The following is a 23750-nucleotide window of genomic DNA, read 5'->3' on the forward strand; positions in this document are numbered from 1 at the left end:
AAGCATAATGCATACAACCCACTTGGTAGGAGCATGAAAATAATGCCACTAGCTCAAGGAACATGCAATCTAAAGTTGACAATGAATATAAACCAAAGTTAAGTAGGAGGAGATGTGTTCTTTAAATAACTTGAACTTTAAATTATCTGACATCTCCAAGGTAGTTGAAATGAAACGAGAAACATTTTGTGAATATTCTGAAACTCAAGTAATCCTGATTAAATGCCCTTTGGACCAGTGATGTCATATAGGCCTTAAGTTTCTTCAGCAAAGCTAAAAGATCTGTTGCCTATTTTAGTAAAATAAATTTGCTGTCACTTTATTTCACAGTAGGCAGATGTGATTTACTCATTTGTTCTTTTTATTCTTTCTTTTTGTAATCTAGGCTTCTATTCCATTTCTGTTACTCCATATGTGGCAGTGAGATTCAAACTCCCTATTTTCAGAAATATTTCCAACTTAATTTTATTATTTTATTTATTTATTAAACAAATTTATATTCTGCCACAATCACTGAAGTGCTCAGTGGTTCCTACAAATAAGCATAAATAATAACAATACATAAGATAATAACTACAATTTAAAACCCAAAAAATATGTGGTATCATCCCCCCTAAACCTCTCTATTCACAAAATAACAAAACTTTGAAGGCTCTCCAGCTGTATTAAAAGGTTTTTCTGTATATGTATGTGCATGCAGGCACACCTATACATTCTGTAATCTTGTCCTTTACTTTCTTATATTAGGACTAACTAGAAACAAGTGGATGATTCAAGACTTTACAATTTGTTTAGATGGTTCAAGACTTTAGATTTGATAGCATAGAGTTGAGCATTTTCTTGTCTCCATCTTATGTAACATCCATACTTTAAGGTATTCTGATTTTTTCATACTCCATTTTTCAGCCAAGTGTTATTGTATGCTATTCATCTACCGTGTTTCTCATATAACAAGGCCGGGTCTTTTTTTTTTTTTGAGCCCTGAAAAAAATGGCTAGGCCGTCTTTTCGGGGGTGACTTAATTCCCCCCCTTGCATCTTCGGGTGGGTGGGCAGCGATGGCTTGGATGATGACCTCGGCATTGGTGGGGCACTTCATATCGGGGTCAACACAGGCAGCATCATATCTGAGTGTGCAACAAAAGTACTTCCTAACAGAAAGCCCCACCACCATTCCCCCCCATTTCGCATGTTTTAATATAGGCCTTAATTTGGGGGGAGGGGCTTAATTTCATTTCATGCCTATAAAACATGCTGGGACTTCCTATTGGGGGAGGCCGTATTGTTGGAGAAACAGGGTAGTGCTTCATAGCACAAATATGAATTATTATACTTACTTATACTTTGGTTACTCTTTCATGCATAAATGATTCTATACATTATTTAAGCTTTTAAAGAAATAAGGAATAGGACTGTGCAGCACTTTAGAAATAATATGGAAAGTCTGTTTTAGAGCACACTGCAGTATGAATGTACATCCATCTGCAAACTTTTTAAATTTTGATTTTAAGTAGATGTGATTTTTGAAAATTATTTTTCCATATCTTAGGATATTTTCACATGCACCTATTCCATGATATTTTTGTAGGGCAGAAACTTATAGAAAGCAATCTGACCTAATATAAAGAGGTAGGATGCTGATACCACCACCAGTAGCTTTATAAATGCTGGGAATCTGTGGAAACCATCAAAGTTCAGGGAAATTAAAAAGAAATTAAAAAGAAATTGAGTAATCTCCCTGAATGCTCATTTTTATCTCTGGGAAGAGGAAATTAAGAAAGGCAAGATGATGGATATGGAAGTATAGTTAAAGCACTAATCCTTTTCTTTGTCATATCACATGCTCCTAGAAAAGAACAGTGCTTCCATCACACTGCTGCAAATGACTTTTTTGACCCTAAGTCCCTGTGGATGCTGGTGTTACCACTGGTTTTCACTGCACACACACACACACACACACACACACACACACACACACACATTATTATATTAATAGGCACTGTGCTTTCCTCTACACTTTTTAAATTTCTTTTTAAAGAGTTGCAAACATAAATTTGAGCAATACATTCCATTAAATACAATTTTTAAATGTTTTGAGACTGTACTGTAAAACACATCATTGGAAAGCTTGTTTAATTGGCTACTCAGCAATCCAAAAGAAAAAATCATTGGGAGCATGTCATTGCCATTGCACCTGTTGGCAACATCTTAAGGAAACCACACATTTACATGCATTTGGCTTAAGATGGTGCCAACAGACACTATATATCTGCCTGGATAATTTTTCCCCCTCTTCAAATCTCACCACCGTACATCTTTTGGAATTTTAAATGTATGTTTTCCTTCATTCTATTTGGCATGGTATTATATATTTGTACTTTTATCATTATGTTAAATCTATCAAAAGAGTAGCTTTCTATATTATGGCATGATATGATGTGATGATATGTTATTATATCCCTTTATTTCAAAGAAGACATTCTGTTGTGCTGTTCATTTGTGGAGAGGGAGAACAGAATCCCTGTCTGGAAGCACAGTCTAGCACAAAGGGGGCAATGGAAATCCATTGCTATACTAAGTGTGGATGTTATTTTGTGACACTGCTCATGGTTTTCTGTCAGTTTTTGATGGCTCCCATGGCACAATGCTCAACAGCAGGTTCTATCAGCAGCACAGCTTCTAATTTCTTGGCTGGATGTCACAGTGGCACAGAGTTTCTTTCTCAGTGTCTCTTTAGAGCTTGCATGATCAACCTCAAAGTCTTCACAGATTCCAGTATACTGTGGAACAATTGGTAAGGCATATGGCAGACATACATTCTGATGACATGTCCCAGTCATCTCATCAGGGCTTTGATAATCAGGGACTACATGCTGGTGGACTCCACACAATCCAGAACCTCCAGGTTGGAGACACAGTTTGTCAACAAATTCCAAAGATGGAGCAGTGAAAATTTCTTTGTTGTTTGATGTAGAGTTGAGAACTCAATTCCATATAGAAAGGAAGGGATACTCACAGCTCTGTAGATTTCAGCTTTGCTGTAATATGAATGTTGTGTGGATTTATCACTCTAATACATAGCATCCCCGTGCCTGGTTGGCCTTTCTGATCCTGGAATCAATTTTGTTGTCCAAATACTCATCACTCCAAGTATTTGAAGCTGTTTACATTTGCCAGCTGAATGGTGTCAACAGTAGTTGTACAGGCTTGGTATTTGGCACAGACTGGTAAAGTACTTCAGTTTTATTCAATTTGATAGTCAGGCTGAAATGCATAGCAGCTTCTGAGAATCTGTTCAGCATCAACCATAGATCACTATATTTATGCACCAACAACACAGTCATCACCAAGAAAGGTTTCTTGAATGGTTGTATAGAGGCACTTTGCACATTGAAGTGGCGAACGTCAAAGAGCGAGCCATCCATTGGATACCTGAAATGTCTGTCTAAGACAGTTATTTACCTCATTATTGCCTTTGTCTGATAAGAATCCCGCTGACTCCCCAAGTCTGCAGTTACTGGGAAAAATGCATTTTTTTTGAAAACAAAAAATTAGCTTGTGAAACTTCTTTCAGATAGTAGAAATGTAAATGATCTTTCTCTCTATTTTCTTCCAAGATCCATTGACCAGAACAAGATGAACTGGAACAACATTTTGACAGGATTTCTACAGTTAAGTAAGTTGAAATATCTTGTCTTTGCTTCTCATTTGTAGGATGGATTCGTTTTTAAATTGCAGAATATGATCCTAATTTTTGATGCCAGAATCTCTACAAATGTTAAAACTAGTGATTAAGTTCAAATATATTTTATGAGTTTATAATTGCACTAATAGTTAAAACAAATCAATCATACTTATTGCCACAGTATTTATTCCTATTCCACTGCAGAAACTGTGTCATTAGAAGATGTGCTTGACACATCTGTAGTGTAATTCCATCCCTAATTACAGTATAATATCATATATGATTCTTGTTATAGCTAATTTTCTGTATAAATGTATACTGTGGGTTGAATCTGGCTTCTTCTTTACCAACTGGACTTTTTTCTGAATATAATATAATGGTAAAGACATGATTTTGCTAATTTTTCTTACCTCAAGTTTCTCGATTCTCCAGAACAGTTTTAGGAGTAGGAATAATTTTAAACTGAGAGTCAATTTAATGTAATGGTTAAGACACCAGGCTAGAAACCAGGAGACTATCAGTTCTAGTTTCACCTTAGACACAAAACCAGCTGAGTGACCTTGGGGCGGATCCTCTGTCTCAGGTCTAGAAAGGAGGTACAGTAATGGTAAACCACTTCAAAAAAAGAAAAAACTTTGCCAAGAAAATGGCAATCACCAGGAGTCAACGGTGACTTGAAGGTACCAAATAAATAAATATATAGAAATTTACAGTGGATTAGAAGCATGCAGTCCCCAAGTTAAGAATGTCCGACTTACGGATTACTCATACTTACAAATGGGAAACTCCTTCCTCCGGCTGATGAATCCCTGAAGCATATACTGTTGAAGCTGCAAATTTTTAATATGCAGCCTGTTTTCAGTGATTCATGAAAGGAAAAACACTATCCACCCTTTTTAGGCAATCAATTATATATATAATTTTGAGTTAAGGACAGACAGGAATGGATCTCACTCTTAACCCAGAGATCTCCTGTAAGCTCTGTTTACGGCAGGCAGGATCTACACCCTGTATGATACTAAAAGAATGTTAGAATGACACATCAAGCCATTCTGAATAGTTATTAGAATTATACCAGCTCATCTTACTAAAATTTGGTCCACACATTTCAGTTTGTTTAAGCCACTAAATGTAGTTTAAGAATTGCAACAGATAAGAAACCGTGTGACAGTGAACGTTATTTGGATATTTATATATAATTTTGTCTTTTAAAACATTGTTGTTAAAAATTGTTGCAATCAAATTCTATTCATTAATGTAACATATATCAACTAAAGATATATAAAGTTATGAATACGTCTAAGCTTTCCCTTACTAGCAATAGAGATTTAGGTCTTCCTTATTTAAAATATTCAAACTATTCTTTTTTCCCCCCTCTCTTTAGATTTCTTTCAAGTGGTCATTTCTCATTGCATGGTATATCAGATTCCTCCACAGACCTTTGAAATGCCCTGTATACCAACTATGGCAGAGGATGGTTCCACTTGGCAGGATGTGCATGGTACAATTGGAGACAATGCCACTGTATTGGTGGCTGGAGAGAATTTCTTATGTTGCCACTGGAGTGATACATATATGAATTGTTTTGCATACACTGCAGAAATGGAAGCCAAAGCACTTATTTCTTCAAGAATTGTTGGTTCAACACTTCAGCAGATAGGTGTGCTTGGAAAATGTGCCTTAATTACTGAAATTAGTTTAAATTGTTAGAGCTGCTATACAATGAAAATATGAGCAAAGAATATAAATAAATCGAACTGTATGCATTAAAATAGATCATGAATAAAACAGTGACCAAACTAAAGCAAATTACAATAGCTTTTTTTAAAAAAATCTTTTCAGCAATGGAATTTTGACTGCTGCTTGAATTGAGTTAGAGTCAGTGTCAATTGAGAAATTGGATAGTCTTGTCTACAGGTATTATAGAAGGGATAAATAAATATGCATAATACCTGTAGTAGTTGTTTGGGGTTGTCCATGAGATGAGGGAGAAGTGGGGGATGATAAAATATGACTTCATTACACAAACTCCACCATTTTTGTATTTGCAAAAATGATTTACTATAATATAATATAATTTTTACATTTATAAGACCACCAATGAGGGAATGATAAATTATTTTCAAGAGTTTAGGGTTACAAGGATGTTTTTTTAATTATTATTTTTTAAAAATGCTTAACTTTCTATTTAGATTCATTTTGGAATCTGCAGTTTTGGACTAATGAAACCACAGAAGAATTGTTTTGTATTGTGAAATTATCTACTAAGTCACCTTATTTGAATGAAGACTTTACAGTTAACCTATTGCATGCATTGTAAGTATAATCAAAATCCAAATTAAAATTTGTGAGGTTTAAAAATTACAGGATATTATTCCACTCTAATATTTTGACTTCTGATAAGGGTAGCTCCAGTTTTATATTTTGCTTTAAGATTTTCTATCAGATTTACTTCATATTAGGTGATGGGGGTGGGAAAATACCCCTTCCTTTAACAAGAAAAAGTTCCAAGAGAAAGGAATTTCCAAGTACCAGGTACCAAGCTGAAAGGGAAAAAAGGGCTGGCATGGAACACAGAATACTAAAAACAAAATATAGCTTCTTACCTGTGTTCTACATTTTAAGAACAGTTTAAAAACAGTTGATTTAAGGCAAGGAAACCCACTTTTTTTTTTTGGAGTGAATGAGAACTTGCTGTCTTCAAAATAAATTTAAAGATTTCATTAATTATTCAGTAAGCAAGCCTATTCTCTTTGTTAAAATATGGTTTTAAATGTTATTGTATTTCAGGGATATTGTCCATGGAACATTTCTATTTTATAAAATTATAACATATTGTTTTATTTTATAGATTACAAAGTAATTATGAAAAATTTATAGTCCAACCTTAACACAATAAAATTATTCATTTTATTTGGAGATGATATATTACACAAATTCATTGTACTGTGATATGAGATCATAGTATGGTATTTAAGAACTCTGGAACCAGACCTATATTCCAAACATGAAAAGTAACAGTTAACATTCCCTCCTCTCTATTCTGTTATTTTGTAAAGTGGCATGTTTATTTTTTGGCAGGTGAAAGACATCTTCTCTGACAGTGTTGGTGAACCTTTTTGGCGTCAAGCGCCAAAATGGGAATGCACACATGTTCTGGAAACCAGAAAAGCAGCCGCCGGATGCACATGCACATGCCGGGTAGCTGCTCTTCTGGTTTCTGGCGTGCACATGCGCACCAGCCACCTTGTCTTCCAGTTTCTGGCATACATGCGCACACAAAGACCAAATGGTCAGTGCACATGTACATGCCGGAAACCGGAAGAGCAGCTGCCCGGTGGGCCAGGAAGATGATCTTCCAGTTTCTGGTGCGTGCGTGTGACCAGTCAGCTGGTCTTAGCGCATGCCTGCACCTCAGAAACTGGAAGACAAGGTGGCCAGTATGAAATGCGCATGCTGGAAACAGGAAGATCATCTCCTGGCGCACACATGTGTGCTGGGTGGCTGCTCTCCCAGTTTCTGGTGCTCCCGCATGTATGAAGAACAGCTGGCCGGCACACCGGAATGTGGAAGCGCAACAGGGAACAGCTCATGTGCCTGGAGAGATGGTTCTGTGTGCCACTTCCAGCATCCATGGCATAGGTTCGCCATCACGATTCCATGAACACATTTCTTCAGCAATATTTTTTAAGGCTTAAAACAGGAATAGCAATCAGAATAACAATCAATATTGTAGACTGCTTTATATTGTCATCAGATACTTCTGTTTAATTGTAGTTTTATATCATGCAGCCCTTTTGAAATCTTTAAAACTGTTATTTTGTATTCCAGAGTCTTCTGAATAGCAAAATATTTTGTTGACATAGTTCTTAGCTTTACTGAAGGGAATAAAGAAACATTTATTTTATGTGGTCTGGCCTCAAAATTACGTTCCCTATTGGGAATATGTGTGTTTTCATTAGAAACACTATATCAAAAAGCTTTCTGCTTTAAAATCCACAGGAGGAAAAGGCACATGCATGTATCATTTGTGTATTTTTGTAGTATTTATGTATTAAACTAAGCCAGATTGGTTTTAATCATGGCCAAGATTCCAGGCATGCTGAACTAAGAAGACTTATTCTGGAATGTAGAGTTGGCTATTAAAATATCAAAAATTGAAAACTCACAACACTGGAGAATGCAATATTTGTGTTTTATTGGCTGTCTTGTTCAGAATGAGAAGAAAGTTCTCTCATTTAAATAGAATGAGTTTCCCTTCCTTGTACTTCTTCAAATAGATTCTCCAAGGGAAACTGGGAATAATGGCTAACAACAGTAGTTGGCCTTAATTTACCTTGTATATGCCCTCTGTAAGATAAAGGAAACAAGCATAAATATTCAGGAACCAATTATAAGAATTCCCACAGACATCAAAATATATTAATTTTTGAGAAATGGACAGATTTGAGAATCCAAAATTCTTACTGTAAACCTAGTGAATTCAATTCTCATATGGGAGTTGATTCACATTGAGAGTCTGTCTGTCTGTCTGTCTGTCTGTCTGTCTGTCTGTCTGTCTGTCTGTCTATCTATCTATCTATCCATCCATCCATCTATCTATCTATCTATCTATCTATCTATCTATCTATCTATCTATCTATCTATCTATCTATCTATCTATCTATCTATTGTGTTTGCCCAAAAATAAGTCTGGGGGTGTTTATTTTTGTCAGGGGGTGTCTTATTTTTTTCCATGTACAGGAAGCCCACTTCTTCTGCTTGCTCTTGGTGAGTGGCGTGAGGTGGATGGATGGAGCTGTCCCATGTGCCCCGCACCTGCTTATCTCAAGGCCCCCACAGCCAGGCCACCTACAACTCTACCACCACCCTGCATTGCCTCGTGGCTGTGGCACCATGAGCAACCAGAATGGGTAGATGACTGTGCAGCCTTAAGTAGCGCTTATTTTGGGGGTAGGGCTTATATTAGGTGCACACATAAACATGCTAGGGGTTATATTTGGGATAGCTCTTATTTTCAGGGAAACAGGGTACCTATCATTTTTGCCCAGATTTTACAATCATTTTTATTTTTTGCTAGAAATATTGCTTTTTCCAGATTTCTAAAAGAAATTGATCTTAATGTAATATGTTTAGTTAATTTTTTTGAGAGAAGTAAGATATTGAGAATTGCATCTGAATTCTCTTAGGAATTTAGAGAAAAATAGCAGCCAGTGGAAAAATGAACACTTGCAATTAGTAGAGCACAAACTTAAACCAGAATATTTTCTCCCCTACACTTTACCACAAATATTTTTTAAAGTTCCCAATATGATTTATTTTTATTTTTTAAGGTTCCCAATTACACTTTCTCCTTGTATTGACCAACAACGCATTCTTAATCTCTATGACCTCTATTGTGAATTGGTTTAATGGTATAGTAATTGTGAAGATACTTGAAGAACAAAAGAAAATATCATTGTCATTGAGTATTTAGATGTTCTGTTTCTCTTTAAAAATCATTAGAATGATCATAAAATACAAATTAAAATAAAGATAGTATAGAAATGAGAAATGAAAATGATGGGAAACAGAAGTGTAGGGTAAAAGGGAAATGAAAAAAAAAGTAATCTTTGATTTCCAAATTATTTCAGCACAGTAAAATATAAAACAGAATTGCAGCCTCTTTTTACTTTACCAATTTAGCAAGTACTAATTATTTCTATAACAAACTAACTTAATCAGCAGAAACCCAAAGTCAAGATTTCATATATATTTTTTGACTCGAATACGAAGTCCAGAAGTGGTTTCCAGGTAGAAATAAAGCTGGATGTATTCTTTTCTAAATTTTGCCCTTTCTGCTAGCTCTCATCACTTTTTCCATCTATTCTTCTATTGTGGGCATTGACATACTTTTCTATTACTGTACATAAAGAATTCTCTCTGCAATCAACATGAACAGTAATGAAGTTCCAGATCTTTTTTCCGACTCCTTATCCAATAATCCTAAAAGAAAAACTTCAGCTTTCAATTTTATGTTAATTTTAAAGATCCTCTGTATTATAACATGAATCTGTTCCCAATATTTCTTTTCTTCAGCATAAGTCCACCAAAGTTGATACACCATTTCACATATTCATTTCCAGATTCAATTTCAACACCACTGGCAATAACATCGTCCTCATTAGCACACGATCTGTTCTATTTTTCTACATTGTTTTGGCTCCTTCACAATATTTTTAATGTTTTAATGTAACTAGTGAGTTACATGAGATATACTTGGAGACCTTTTGTGGTTATGAATTGCCTTCATGGTTTAATTTTTTCCTAATTATTGAAGGGTTGAAACAATAACTTGCAGCATCACAAACCTTTGTTCCAATGTAGTGCAAAAAAAATTCAATTACTAATATTAAATTACTGATATTTGATACTGAGAATGTAGAACACCCATGAATCCAGAGTTGGCACTTATTATTAACTATATCATAAATTAGGGCAATACATCATATAGGCTGTGGCTTCATTTGAATGACATTTACCCATAATTTATCTGTGAAGTTGCCTGGAAATCAGTTCCAGGTGTTCCATTGCTAACCAGAAATAGAAGATGTGGGCTTTGATTGTGCTATTTCTGTTATGGCTTGCCACTTTGCTGGGACATAGAAGAAATATTTATTTTCTTTGAAATGTTAGTGATACTGATGTGCTTTGGATATTTCTATGGAGTGTTTACATGCTGTCTGAGAATATAGTCATGGTGGCGCAGTGGTTAGAGTGCAGTATTGCAGGCTACTTCTGCTCATTGCTGGCTGCCTGCAATTTGGCAGATCGAATCTCATCAGGGTCAAGGTTGACTCAGTCTTCCATCCTTCTGAAGCAGGTAAAATGAGGACCCAAATTGTTGGGGGCAATATGCTGACTCTGTAAACTGCTTAGAGAGGGCTGTAAAAACACTGTGAAGTGGTATATAAGTCAAAATGCTATTGCTATTGGCAGTAGAATGCAAAATACAGACAGCAGAATTTATAAGTTTGGAAGGGACTGGGAGAGTATCTTTCATAGGAGGAAATTATGTATTATTCAAGTGCCAAATCCTGCTTTTAACTTTAGGAAGAATACGCTGGATCATTTGTCTTACTCTTCTTCCATGTACTTCTATCATAACCATTACTATGAAAAATGATCACCCGTTTAGCATAGATTGCATTGCAGAATTTTTTTCTTCCAAATTGATCTTAATATATTAAATAAAGCTTGGTGTGTTAAAACTTTGAATCCAAATTCAGAGGTAGAAGGAGCTCTCATTTTGTGAAAGGTGGCCAAATCTGTCCTTCAGAAAGGGAGAAAGGAAATGAGAAGAAAATAGGTGATTGTTATTATCCGCCACATTTGAGCAACCCTTATCTAAAGACTGATTGTCCCTAGATTAAAAAGAATAGAACAGTGGGGTTCTTGGTGCTCTCTGAGCCTGAATGTTTTCTTGTAGACATTTCATTATCAAGTAACATCATCATATCAACCATAGTTTGGCAATAAAACACCTGCAAGAAAACAACCAGCTCTGACTGCACCAAGAACCCCACAATTCTACCCTGACCTACAAATATTATTTTCTATCAAGAATAGAACCATTGTCTAAAAACTGAGAGAAGATAGTAAACATAGAGATCAATCATGCTGGATGACAATTCTCCTACATAGCATTTTTAAAAATTGTTTGTTGAATTGTTCATTGTTGCAGGCAAGGAAATGATCAACTGCCTTGGTCTTGCCCTGTTGCTAAACTCACTCACTGCTTAATTTATGTATGTGCTTAGTTTATTACTTTGACAATCTGCCACAAGGGCTGAGGTGTTTTGTTAGTTACTGCTTCTGTTCACACTGACACTGTTGTTGCCAAGGGCTAATTTGATCTTTTTATTACATTTCATCCAGTACCTTCCATTTTGGATGTCACAAGTTAATATATATTCAAAAATATATTTGTTTCCTCTGATCAGTTTTCTAGTTTGTGAAAAAACAAAATTATTTAGAGGTCAGCCAAAGAAGATATTTTGAATTGATTTTTTTAGAGGAAGGAAAACAAAATAGTAACTCAAATAAAAAAACCCAAACTTTCCATAATCTAGTCCAAACAGTGAACTCAGAAGAGTTTAAATTTTTTTGTCAATATTTTTAATTTATTCATAACATTAAAATACAAACTCCCAAAAGGAAAGAAAATGCAAAAACAAAGCAAAACTAGACAAGATAAAAAATAGATGTGTATAAAAAAACATACAGATGTCATACACATGATTCAAAAGAATTTGAAATAAGAAAAGCATATTATATTATTAAGAATATTTGAGGGATATTAATTTTGTTGTTTTAGTGCTAATTTTATATTTCGATGGATATAATTTTGAAGAAAAAACTGAAAAGAGGCATAGAGCAACAGATGTAATTTTATATTTCTCTTTGCAAGCCTTTTTCCTTGCCTTGTTGCATATCTGTTGACATTAGTTCTGTTGGTATTATGTCTGTACAGACTAAAAACAAGAAACTTCAGATTATAACATTAAGAAAATTATACCTTTTCATTCTGAAAAGATTTCAATAGTATTCTGAGGAGAATGGAATATTATAACAAAATATTATACAAAGGCAACTGTGAGGGGTTTTCAGCTCCTTCCATTTATTTCTTCCATTCTTCACCCTTTCCCAGGAATTCATTTTCCAAACAGTATAAACGTGTTTGATATTTATTAACTTACTTATATTTAAAAAAACAGGATTGTAATAATGTGATTCTGCCTGCTCCCAAAGCATGATTTTATGATTTCAAAACAGTCTTTAAAAAGTGTTTCACTCACTGAAGATTTGGTTCTTTAAAGCATCAAGCAGACTTTTTTTTTTTTTTTTGCAGAAAAATAATTTCTCCTTCCCTATAGGATTTAAAAAAATATTTTATAAAATTTCAGTTTTCAAACTTGGCTATGCAATGGGAGAATTCACCCAGAGAATTCAACCATATGAAATTAATACACAACAATTTTTGCAGGAAATTCTGGTTGTCCAAAGCTGCCTAAATAATTGCCCGAAAGTGGTGTCAATTTTTGGGTTTTTTTTTTTTAATCTTTCTACATAAGTGGGTAAGTGGGTAATTGGACTATTTCATAAACTCCATATTTACACAGCAACACAATATGTCACCCTCAAACTATGCCTGCTCTATAGTTGAGGTTTCTGTCTTCTTACTTTCTGTCTTATGGTTTTTCCTTATAAAACAATTTAACTTCTGGTCATCCCCAAATTCTTTTCCCTTTGTTAAATGGGAACATATAAAAATTTGATGTAAAACACTGCAGTAGCTTTGGAGTAGCTTTGGAGTCAAATTTTACATTACAGAGAACAGGGCTGTCAAACTCGCGGCCTGCAGGCCACATGTGTCACACGCTGGGCATACCCACACCCGGTTTAATGAAGGAGAAAAAAGTCCTGATATGTCACATGATGCTGCCGTGACACTGTGAGTTTGACATCCCTGCTCTAGAGGGTTGGTGGGAGTTTTAGTGGGGAGAAGCTTCCCCTCCCGCTCCTGTGAATTGCCTGGGCACTCTGCCTCCTTGCTTATTTCACAAATCTTTCCCAAAAGGAGTTTATTTGCAAATGAGTAGCTAGCCTACAAGCAAACATATTTACCACTACAGGATAAGACAGGGAGTTCCATAGGCTGATCAGTTTGGGGCCAGTGAAGATTTCATATTGTGAACATTTTTCTTCTGTTTTAAATAAAATAGATAAAATGAATACAAATCGGATATGTGCAATGGTACAGGCACATCACACAAATGTTTGTTCTTCCGTCTGCCACAGGAATGGCTTTATAGTGCGTATAGATATTGATGTAGAAATGTATTTTAATACTATAATCAGAATGGATTGTTATAATTATAAAAAATGGCTGCCCATTTTTTTAATTGTGCTTTTGTAGAAGTTAAAGTACTTTGTGGCATTTACAACACAGGTTTTTTCCCCCCTTTTTTACATGCATAACAAACATAATGCAAGCAATTTACAGAATTTCTAATAAAGTCCTCTGCATGATCTAGTAAAAGAAATCACAAGAAAATGCTTGATTTTCTTTTCTTTTCAGAACAGATGCATCACTGGAAAGTGCTTCTACAAATTTACTAAAGGAAAATTCTACAGTTACTCACTGTAATACTCTAAAAGCCCAAAAATATGAATGTCAGATATCTTCAATAAAACTGAATCATATTTACATTATGTGGCTCAAGATCACTAATGGAACTATATTACTGCAGTCACCATTGATGTCAGTCAAGCCTATAGATATTGGTAAGTTTTGATCTATTAGTAAAAACATCAAGCATGCTTTCCAAGCTCTGTCAGACTGAGCCGGAATTATTCTTGAAATTCCACAGTAATGAAGACAACCTTGGTTTACAGGTATAGATGTACATCATGGCTAAGTCAAACTTACTCTAAAAGGGTCAATTCTCTCAATTCTTTCCAACGAAGTAATGGGAAAGGCAGTACAGAATGAAATGCTTATGTTAAAATCTTTTTATTTTTGGCATCCCAACATTATTTAATTAGAAGTAAAACGGTCATTCTGTTTAGTGATACTAGTCCTGAATGAATTCCCTAAAATGTTGAATTAATATTATTAGTTATAAATCTAGCATTCATTGAATATTGTGATTTATATTTTGGCATTTCATTATTCTGACATTCAGACTTCATATAAGTAAATTTTAATTATTTAAATTCATAGTATATTATAAATAAAATTGTAAAATTTTATTGTAAAAATATATTATTTTTCCTAATCCACACTGTGGCACAAAACACACAAATGAGTGTGGAGATTTGACAAGTCAAAGATACAAGTACTTTCTAATAAAATATTTTCACTACCTTCTCTTATTGGTATCTTATGATTGTATTACTTTGTTGTTCGTATGTACACTGAAAGCTTATACACTGGAGACAAATTCCTTGTGTGTCCAGTCACAGTTGGCCAATGTTCTATTCTATTCTATTCTATTCTATTCTATTCTATTCTATTCTATTCTATTCTATTCTATTCTATTCCATTCCATTCCATTCCATTCCATTCCATTTCGTGGTATCCTTAGTTGTTCTGCAACTACAACTCCCAGCAGGAAATACGACTTCAGCAATAGAGTGGTCAATGTCTGGAATACTCTACCCAACTCTGTAGTTTCTTCCCCAAACCCCAAAAACTTTAACCTTAGACTGTCTACTATTGACCTCACCCCTTTCCTAAGAGGTCTGTAGGGGGCGTGCATAAGCGCACCAACGTGCCTACCGTCCCTGTCCTATTGTTTCTCTTATTCTTTTATTTTTCTTATATGTACCCATTTCATGTATTCACAACTATGTATACATTTATACTTATTATCTTGTAAACAATTGGCAAATCAAATAAATAAATAAATAAATAAATAAATAAATAGAATTGTTTGCCGAAATTGTAGTTTCAACATATCTTGATGGAATAAAAATGGGGAAGTTGATCTCTGTTCTTATGGGAAAAAAATCATGTGTTTAAATTTCACTTTGTAATGCTTTATTCCAAGTGTGAACAGTAAAAATAGGCGAAAAAAACTTTGATGAGATGCTGACATTGTGAAAGGTTACTTTTCAGTAGCTGTATTAGTACAATGCTTGTTTCATTAAAATGTAATTTACTTTTTTTATTTTACTTCTATATAATTAAATAAGAGTTTTATATAATCAGATGATTGTTGCATTTAATCTTTTGATACTTTCTGGCTTAATAAGTAGCTGCTTCAAAATTACTCATTGCCTGAACTATTTTGTATTTTATTATAATCAAAAATAGACACACAATGTTTCTTCATTATATTAGTTTAGTAAATTATTATAAACTTTTTAGAATGAGTGTTTTATATTAATTATAATATAGTTTAATGTTTGGGAAACATGATGGAATTACAGGAATTACGCAATGTTTCTGTAAATCATGTTATTCAATAGTCAGATATTTTAAATCTTCCAGTTAGGAGAATTAAAATAGCTTTTGGTAAAATTCAGTTACATCACTTCAAATAATGCAAAGTTTGGATCTATTTTTAAAAATACAGATTAAGATAACTTCATACAAAAGTCAGCTATACTTTGTTGTGCAATGGAATTGCGAAAGTGAGGTTTGTGATGTTAACTTCCACTTTTAAACTTACTCTTCCAAAGCACAGAGTTTCTAGTGGTAGTTTTTAAAAATCAGTCACATGAAGTGAGATTCTTTCTTTAATACAAAATGTAGATTTGCCTTTGTGCACACTTTTTCAAGCAGCAGCCCCAGGAATATTCATAATACAAATCACTTGGTATTGAATTACTAGAAATGCAATCTTGTATATATTCATAGTAATAAATAATCATTTTTAGCAAAACTTTAAGGTAAGGTAAAGGTAAAAGTTCTCCTCACACATACGTGCTAGTTGTTTCCGACTCTAGCAAAACTTTACATCTGATCTATTCTATTGTAAACTCCATTTAGTGCAAATATTGATTTTATTGCCTTTTTAGATTTTAATCATACTTACGGGTTTACTGATATATTGTGTTAGTTATTGTACATCACTTCACTCATTATACAAATATCTTGAATAATTTGTAAATGATTAAATACTTTAATAACAACAATAATGTTTGAACTATGTCAGTCGTAAGTATTGTCATATTGTTTGAATTATATTGATTTAGTAAACTTATTTGCAAAGCAGTGATTCTTCAAATGAACCTAGAAATGTAGCTATATATAAAATTGTGAAATGAATGAATATTCAAGAATAGTGCTAAAAGTTGAATATTCAAATCAGTAGTACAGAATTATACATCATTTGCTTATAACAGTGATTCAGATCAAATATATATTATCTGAATATTTATGGAAAATAAGTGAAATTATTATAACATATAGGCCAACTGAAGGTACAATGAGGTATATAATACAGTATTTAAATTGTAGCTCCTTCAACAAATACTATCAAATTCTATAATTCCTTATAATATAATTTGTATATTATTTGATATTTGATCTTAAATATCTGTATTTAGATTTCAACCTAGCCAGGTGGCAGTTTTTAAGTTAATATAAGGGAATATTGTGAAACTTTCCATCCCATGAATTAAAAAACACAGTGATTTATTTGTATTATTCATCTTTTTTTGAAAAATACCTTTTGTTCTTTTTCTACCAAACCTATTGCCTGGTATGGGAAATCTTTCTTCCAAGCTTAGATATGTGAGAATTTTAATTATTACTTTGCTTCTTTTGGATACTGAACAACCTCCAGCCACAACTATTTCAGACCACAACCACAATTCACCAAGGCATTTATGCATATTGTATGTTGAAATTGTTTTGTTTAACTGGAACATGGGTACTCTTTCTTGCTTAAAGTGAAATTGATTGAAAAAGATGCTCTTGGTATTAACGGTGTTATTTAAAATATTTGAATATATATTTTATACATGTAATATTGGTATACACATATAGAGATGATCAAATTAAAACAAACTTTTTAGCAAGCTTAAAATATTACTGGAAATCAATGTGTTTAAGGTATATTGTTTATCATACTATTTTGCAGTAAAACCTGACCCTCCATTATATCTGCAAGTTGAAATGACAGAGACAGGACAAATAAAAATCTCTTGGTCTCAGCCAGCATCTAAATCCAATTTATTTCTATACGAAGTGAAGTGTTTTACAAACTCAACTAAAAATTTTCAACAGGTGAGACAGGTTCCTTATTCTGAGCCTCTTATAAAGTAAGTTAGAGAGTCACTGCAAATTTGGCAAGCTTAATTTAAGATTAAACAGTCCTAACTTTCTGAGAAACTGAAAAATGAACTATGCAATAAAAATGGTTATTCAGTACATGTAGAATAATGCATAGTTTTCTAGTAACTATGAGTTTACATTTGGGAGCAACAAAATTACAAAAAAGTTACAAAAAGTGACTTATGACCATTTTTCACACTTATGACCATTACAGCATCTCTATGGACATGTAATTTACATTTCAGTGCTTTACAGCTGCTTCATATTTATGATGGTTGCAGTGTCCCAGTGTCATAATCACCTTTTGCAACCTTCTGAGAAGCAGAGAAAATGGGGAAACCAAATTCACTTAACAACCATGTTACTCATTTAACAACTTCAGTGATTCACTTATCAAATGTGACAAGAAAATGTGGCAAAACTCACATAACAAATTTTCACTTAACAACATAAATTTTGGGCTCAATTGTGGTCATAAGTTGAGAACTACCTGTATTTCATTAGATCACAATGCAAGCACTAAAACATACTTTTAAGTGAGATGCAGTGGGATTACAATCTACTCTCCCAATTGCGCACACACACAACATAAATACTACTTCCTAAATGTAATTTAAATCTGTTTAAGGTTTGGCATGGAATTGTCTAGGAAGCAAGTTCTATGTGCATATGTGAAAGGTTGCACAATCCTCTTTATTTTCATTTTATATTACTGAATGCATTTTCTATGAGCCAAATTGGAAATGCACCTATGTAAACTTTGCATTCTGGACATATAAACTTTATATAATGTCAGGTGTTAAAACCAAGAAAATAAATCCTCTTTTTTATTAGCTTCATGTTATCATCTCTGATTTTATTTTTTAAAGTAAATTCAGTGAAAGAATGGCATTATTCTTATTGTATTATTTTTTAAAAAATAATTTAATAGGTGGCTGAAATTACCATGGGAACATCGCTGACCATAAATAATGAATTACTCAAATCTTCATATATAATTCAGGTTCGATGCAAGAATCATCAGGAATTAGGTCTTTGGAGTGATTGGAGCTCACCTTTTAACATGGATCTACAAGGTATATTCATGTAAAAATGTTATTAATCCGGGATATTAGATCATTTTATTTAACTGCTTTGAAAAATATAAAGCCACTTATGTAAGTATTAGTGTGTTACACAATTTGAAGCACTTATAGTAAAAACAACTTTGAGTAGGTTCAAGTTTGCCACAATACATGCAATTTATGCATTATAGTGCATAGTATTTGAAATTGGAGTATCTTTCTTGTAATAATACCATGAACTTTGATTTAAATACACTTTCAATATAGTCTTAATTTGGATAAATGGAGAATTTATTCTAAATAATTGCAAGTTTTAAAATAGATGTATATTTGAATAATTTTGAAAATAGTAATAATGATAGTGATAATAATAAATGTGATTATTTATTTATAAAATAATTTTTATTAAAACAAAAATTCACAAGGATTTTAAAAACTACAGAAACAGAAGACATAGTAAAAGGTTAGAAAAGGGTAAAAGAAGCCTATACATATGGATACACACACATAATTATAAAGTACAGTATATTACAATTATAAAGTAATAAAAAATAACATGGGAAACATGTTAAAAATCCCAACATTTGTGGTTGTTTTATAAAGAATAATGTTATAAAAATTATTTAAAATATTATAATCTTGTTTCTTTTGTTTGTAATAGATGTCATGTATTTCCCTTCCAAACTCCTAGCAAGTGTTGGAACAAACGTTTCTTTTTACTGTGTTTATAAAACCAAAGACAAAATGATCTCATCAAAGAAGATAGTCTGGTGGTTGAATTTAGCAAAAGAAATCCCAAGTAGCCAGTACACTTTGGTGAATGACTATACTAGCAAAGTTACACTTACCAACTTGCCTGCAATGAAGCCTGGAGGAAAATTTCTTTTTAATGCTTTATACTGCTGTAATGAAAATAAGGAATGTAATCATCGTTATGCTGAACTATATATAATAGGTAATATATCAGATTGTTTTTACAGTTATAAATGTTGATGAACCATTATTTTTTGTTTGCATATTCACTAATGCTGTCTTTCAAATAGATGCTAATATCAAAATCACGTGTGAAACTTATGGCAACTTACAAAAAATGACTTGTTCCTGGTCCATCAACCCAGATCCAATACTTTTGGAGAGTACTTTGCTGTTAAGATACTACAGGTATACGTTCATTTCAATATAGTATTTTTGAAAAGCTATTTCTTTCAGAGCTCAAGTTAGTACAGGGTTGAGGAAAATCCTTTAAGTGATAAGGAACTGTTCATTAAAAGAAAGGTTGGATGTGATTTAAGTGGGAAAATTGAATTCTGTGCCCTTTAAAATAGCCTTTTCAAATCTGATAGTCTCAGAGGTGAGTGCAACTCTCAAAATTTTAGAGAACATGGTTAAATATAATTTAGATCCTCTGGGAATTGCATCACTAACTGTAATAGGAACTTGGGCTAGAAATTGTAGCTTTGACCAGCATCCTTTATTATATTCCCTCATCATTACAGTATTAGATCTTAATAACAGTTTTGAGACTGAATATCTGATGCACACTATTAAGGTCCCAAATTTTGGTTTTTAAACAGCAGAAATAGAGATATTTTGTGACCCTTTTGATTTTGAAATCAAACATGCATTACAAACATGCATTACAAACTTTATTCATGACACTGCTTCTTGCACTCTGGTCATAATCCTTGTTGTAATAGTGCTGATTTTGTTGACTCTCTTGAGGTGAAAAATATTTTAAAAACTATTCAATTAAATAAATTACCAGATATATTTAGCTGGATTGGAACCATCCATTGTTGAGATGTTTCTCCTATCAAGATAATTCACTGTAACTTGGGATATGTCAATGTAGTTTCCATGCAATTAAATATGAGTGTTGCCATTACTTCCTGCAGTTTTCTTTAAATATACCAATCTTGCTGTACCACTGATATTCCATGTGGGTCAAACCAGGCCCAATCATACATAGGTATTGAATCAACAGCCACTTGCTGAAACAGTGCTTTCTTTAAGGCCAACCAAAATAGCACAAATGAATGTGCTAATATTTTGAGTTCTTCAGAAATGTTCATCAAGATATTATAAAATTATTACATGCTCCATATTGACTTCTTGGTCAAATGATGATCAACTGTACTTAATCTTATGGAACTCTTCCTTTTGCCCAGTTGCAGTCCTTTCTGTTCCTTTGGAGTCACTTATTGGTTCTAGTGGAAGCAGTGCATAGCCAAGTTGTATATAATAGACATGACTCTGTAAACTTTAGAAAGTTCTCCACAGGTCTTTGTGCAGATATGTAACTCATGTGTAGTGTATAGATGACAGTTTAAAGAACTATCACTTTTTTAACTAACCAGTTTACCAGTTTTGCTAACCAGTTTGATTGTTATTTGAATTAAGCTACCAAATTTTGTGTTACTTGCAGATTTGATAATCCCAGCTTTATTAATTCAACCCAGTCATGAAAATAGTTTGCCAAGATTATTTTTTGAGCTTAGGTTACTTAATCGGAGTTTTCTAGGGTAACTTAATGTATTAAAGAATGTAACATAGTACCCAATGTCCTTGAGTCGTCACATCTTCCTCTTATACCTGTCCTTTCTGAAAAATAGTGTTTATTTGTATTTATTTATTAGGAAATGTATTTTTTAATGTTTTTATGATTTAAGCCATCCATAATCAATGAACACAAGATGGGTGGAAAATAAATTTCATAATAAATAAAATAAATAATCATTCTCACTATCATCATTGAAGAGAAGGATGATCAGTACTGACCCTTGGGTATCTTAATTCTTCATTCTAATCAATCCAGTGGTGTGCTACTTCAGCTGCTACCTTTTAGCTCTAAACAGTACCTGCTGACCAGAGCTCCCAGATAATGTGTTTTGGGGCAGATAAACTGGTGGTCACTCACAGACTGGCACTTTTAACAAGTAAGTCATATAACAGGTGACCAGGAGCATCCACAGTATCTTATTGTTTCTTGAAAATGTTGAAAGCTGCTTTCATAATTTGCCTTCCCTTGATTTCCCTGCAGACATTTCTGGTAGTAACTAAGGTGTTGCAAATTCAAATCTGGCTTAACTGTGAAGACCTCTGAACTATCTTATCTTAGTCATTGTCTCACAGCCTAATATACTCATAGTTTTATTGTTAAGCTGCAAATACAGTTCTGAGCATCATAGAGGAAAAAAAAATGAGTTTCATTTAAAATCAATAAATTTAGCCTGAGATCTTTTGCTAAGGAAAGGAGTGCGTATTACATTTGGCTTGAGGCTTCTTGGTTCAGTATTGTGGCAGCATTGGATATTAGCTTTTGCAAAATGCTGTTCAAATCACTTTCCTTTCCTCAACCTCTGTTTCCCATTCTCAAAATGAGATTAATATTGACCTGTTTCTTAGAGTCATTGTGAAGATGAACAAGAAGTTTCTTGTGTGCTAGAAATGATCTCTGTCTCTGCCTCTCTTTTCTAACTACAATATGGCACCTACCCCTTAATAATCTTTGTTCATGTGTTCACTTTCACATAGAGAGATGATGTCACCATCATTATTGCTGTGTAACAATAATTCAATTTCCCACCCCTCCTTCCCCAAAGTCTGCAAAAGAAAGGAAAAACATGAATGAAAGTAAACATATTATGTACCTGTCACTTTTAGTTTTTCATCAATGCAGAGAGAAACTAGATTGATAATGGCAGTTCCTTTTTTTAGTGTAGTATCTTGTAGAGACGTTTATTCATTTCCTCACAGATCCTATTCATTATCAATATCAGCATTACCACTGATTTTAGCAGGCTTTACATCAAACTGTGAGGCTTATTTTTTTTTTTGGTGGATTGCCAAACAGTAAATATAAAGCTAGATGACCTACCTATTTTCAAAGAGACTCAAAATCTGTGGCTTGGTTAAAGAGGCAATATCTTTCATGACTAATAACAACAATCAAGTAATCAATCATGAGTACACCAGCTGTGTGTACTCAGGTTCTGGTAAGATGATACATGCCAAATGTCTTCCAGTACTTCACATAATTGACTTCCCATCTGACTGAAATGGCAATATGGAGAAACTCAGCCTCAAATGTAATGATGAAGCCAGTAGCCTCAGACATTATAGCAAAATATGTATAGTTAGAATGAGCTTCAGGCTTGTTAGTTCATTAGACTTGAGACAATGGTGCTGATGATCTAAAATGAGACATTCTGAGATGCAAATAGATTTTCCAGGCATTTGCCTAAGGATTTTGTTTATATCTTGATATACTATAAAACATAGCTTTATTTCAGGGAGATATGCTGAAATAACATTTAATGACATATAAATTTTACATAAATAAAATTGTTCAGTTGAGTAAGCTGAAATAGTTAACTATAAATTTTGTAATTAAAGAATTAAAAAACTGCAGGTTATGTGAAGACCACTTTTTATCATTTAGATTCCTTTTTACAAAGAAGTTATTTTACAGTACTTATGTGATCTCAAGTGCTATGTTTACATAACTGTATTATTTTCTTGTTCTTTTAAGGAACGATATATACTGTTCAGAATCTCCTAGCATGCATTCAGATTCAGAGGTAAAAGGATGCAATCTGCGGAGGAATAATGTTTATGAGTGCATCTTTCAACCCTTTTACCTTCTGTCTGGATATACTATGTGGATAGAGATTAAGCACTCACTGGGAACAGTTACATCAAGGCCAGTATGTGTCCTTCCAAAAGAAGTAGGTAAGTGAAAGGGAGTTCTAGCAATGGGTTATGACCTAAATTGATTTGAAAATATAATGGGTTTCCTTCTCCAACTCCTCCACCACCAACTCCTCCACCAACTACTACTCCCCTTCCTTTTTTCTTCTTCTTTATTATCTTCACAGTACAAGCACCAACCAGAGGGGAGGACAGGAGAAGGGGAAATTGACATGGGGTTGTGATTTCACATTAAAAATCCTCCTTTTTTTGGGAAATGCTTCCAAGTCACAGTTGACTCTGATTTGTGCCTGAACAAATCCCAGTAGTATTTTTGTCTAGGCTTTCAGAAGCGGTTTGCCAGCGCCTACTTCTTAGGGCTGACAGAGAATGACTGTCTGGCCCAAGGTCATCCAGCTGCCTTTGTGCTTTCTCTCTCCCAATTTCTATTCTGATATCTTAACCACTACACCAAACTGACTTTC

The 23750-nt window shown here is 33.6% G+C and overlaps 1 protein-coding gene across 2 annotated transcripts in view; it reads left to right on the forward strand.

Moving 5' to 3' along the window:
- Window positions 1–23750, forward strand: part of LEPR (leptin receptor) — a 69084-nt gene that overhangs the window by 13645 nt on the left and 31689 nt on the right. For both annotated transcript variants that reach the window (XM_087960419.1, XM_087960420.1), the window contains exons 2-10: window positions 3617–3675; window positions 5069–5344; window positions 5877–6000; window positions 13805–14010; window positions 17319–17464; window positions 18444–18588; window positions 19238–19531; window positions 19620–19737; window positions 23108–23307. In XM_087960419.1, coding sequence (XP_087816545.1) covers window positions 3636–3675; window positions 5069–5344; window positions 5877–6000; window positions 13805–14010; window positions 17319–17464; window positions 18444–18588; window positions 19238–19531; window positions 19620–19737; window positions 23108–23307 — 1549 coding nt within the window. In that variant the 5' untranslated portion in view covers window positions 3617–3635. The remainder of the gene's footprint in view (window positions 1–3616; window positions 3676–5068; window positions 5345–5876; window positions 6001–13804; window positions 14011–17318; window positions 17465–18443; window positions 18589–19237; window positions 19532–19619; window positions 19738–23107; window positions 23308–23750) is intronic.

This window comes from Notechis scutatus, chromosome 3 (genome assembly GCF_049901735.1).
Source record: "Notechis scutatus isolate UNSWTSFEM ecotype Mainland chromosome 3, rNotScu1.2, whole genome shotgun sequence".
NCBI classification, from domain to species: domain Eukaryota; kingdom Metazoa; phylum Chordata; class Lepidosauria; order Squamata; family Elapidae; genus Notechis; species Notechis scutatus.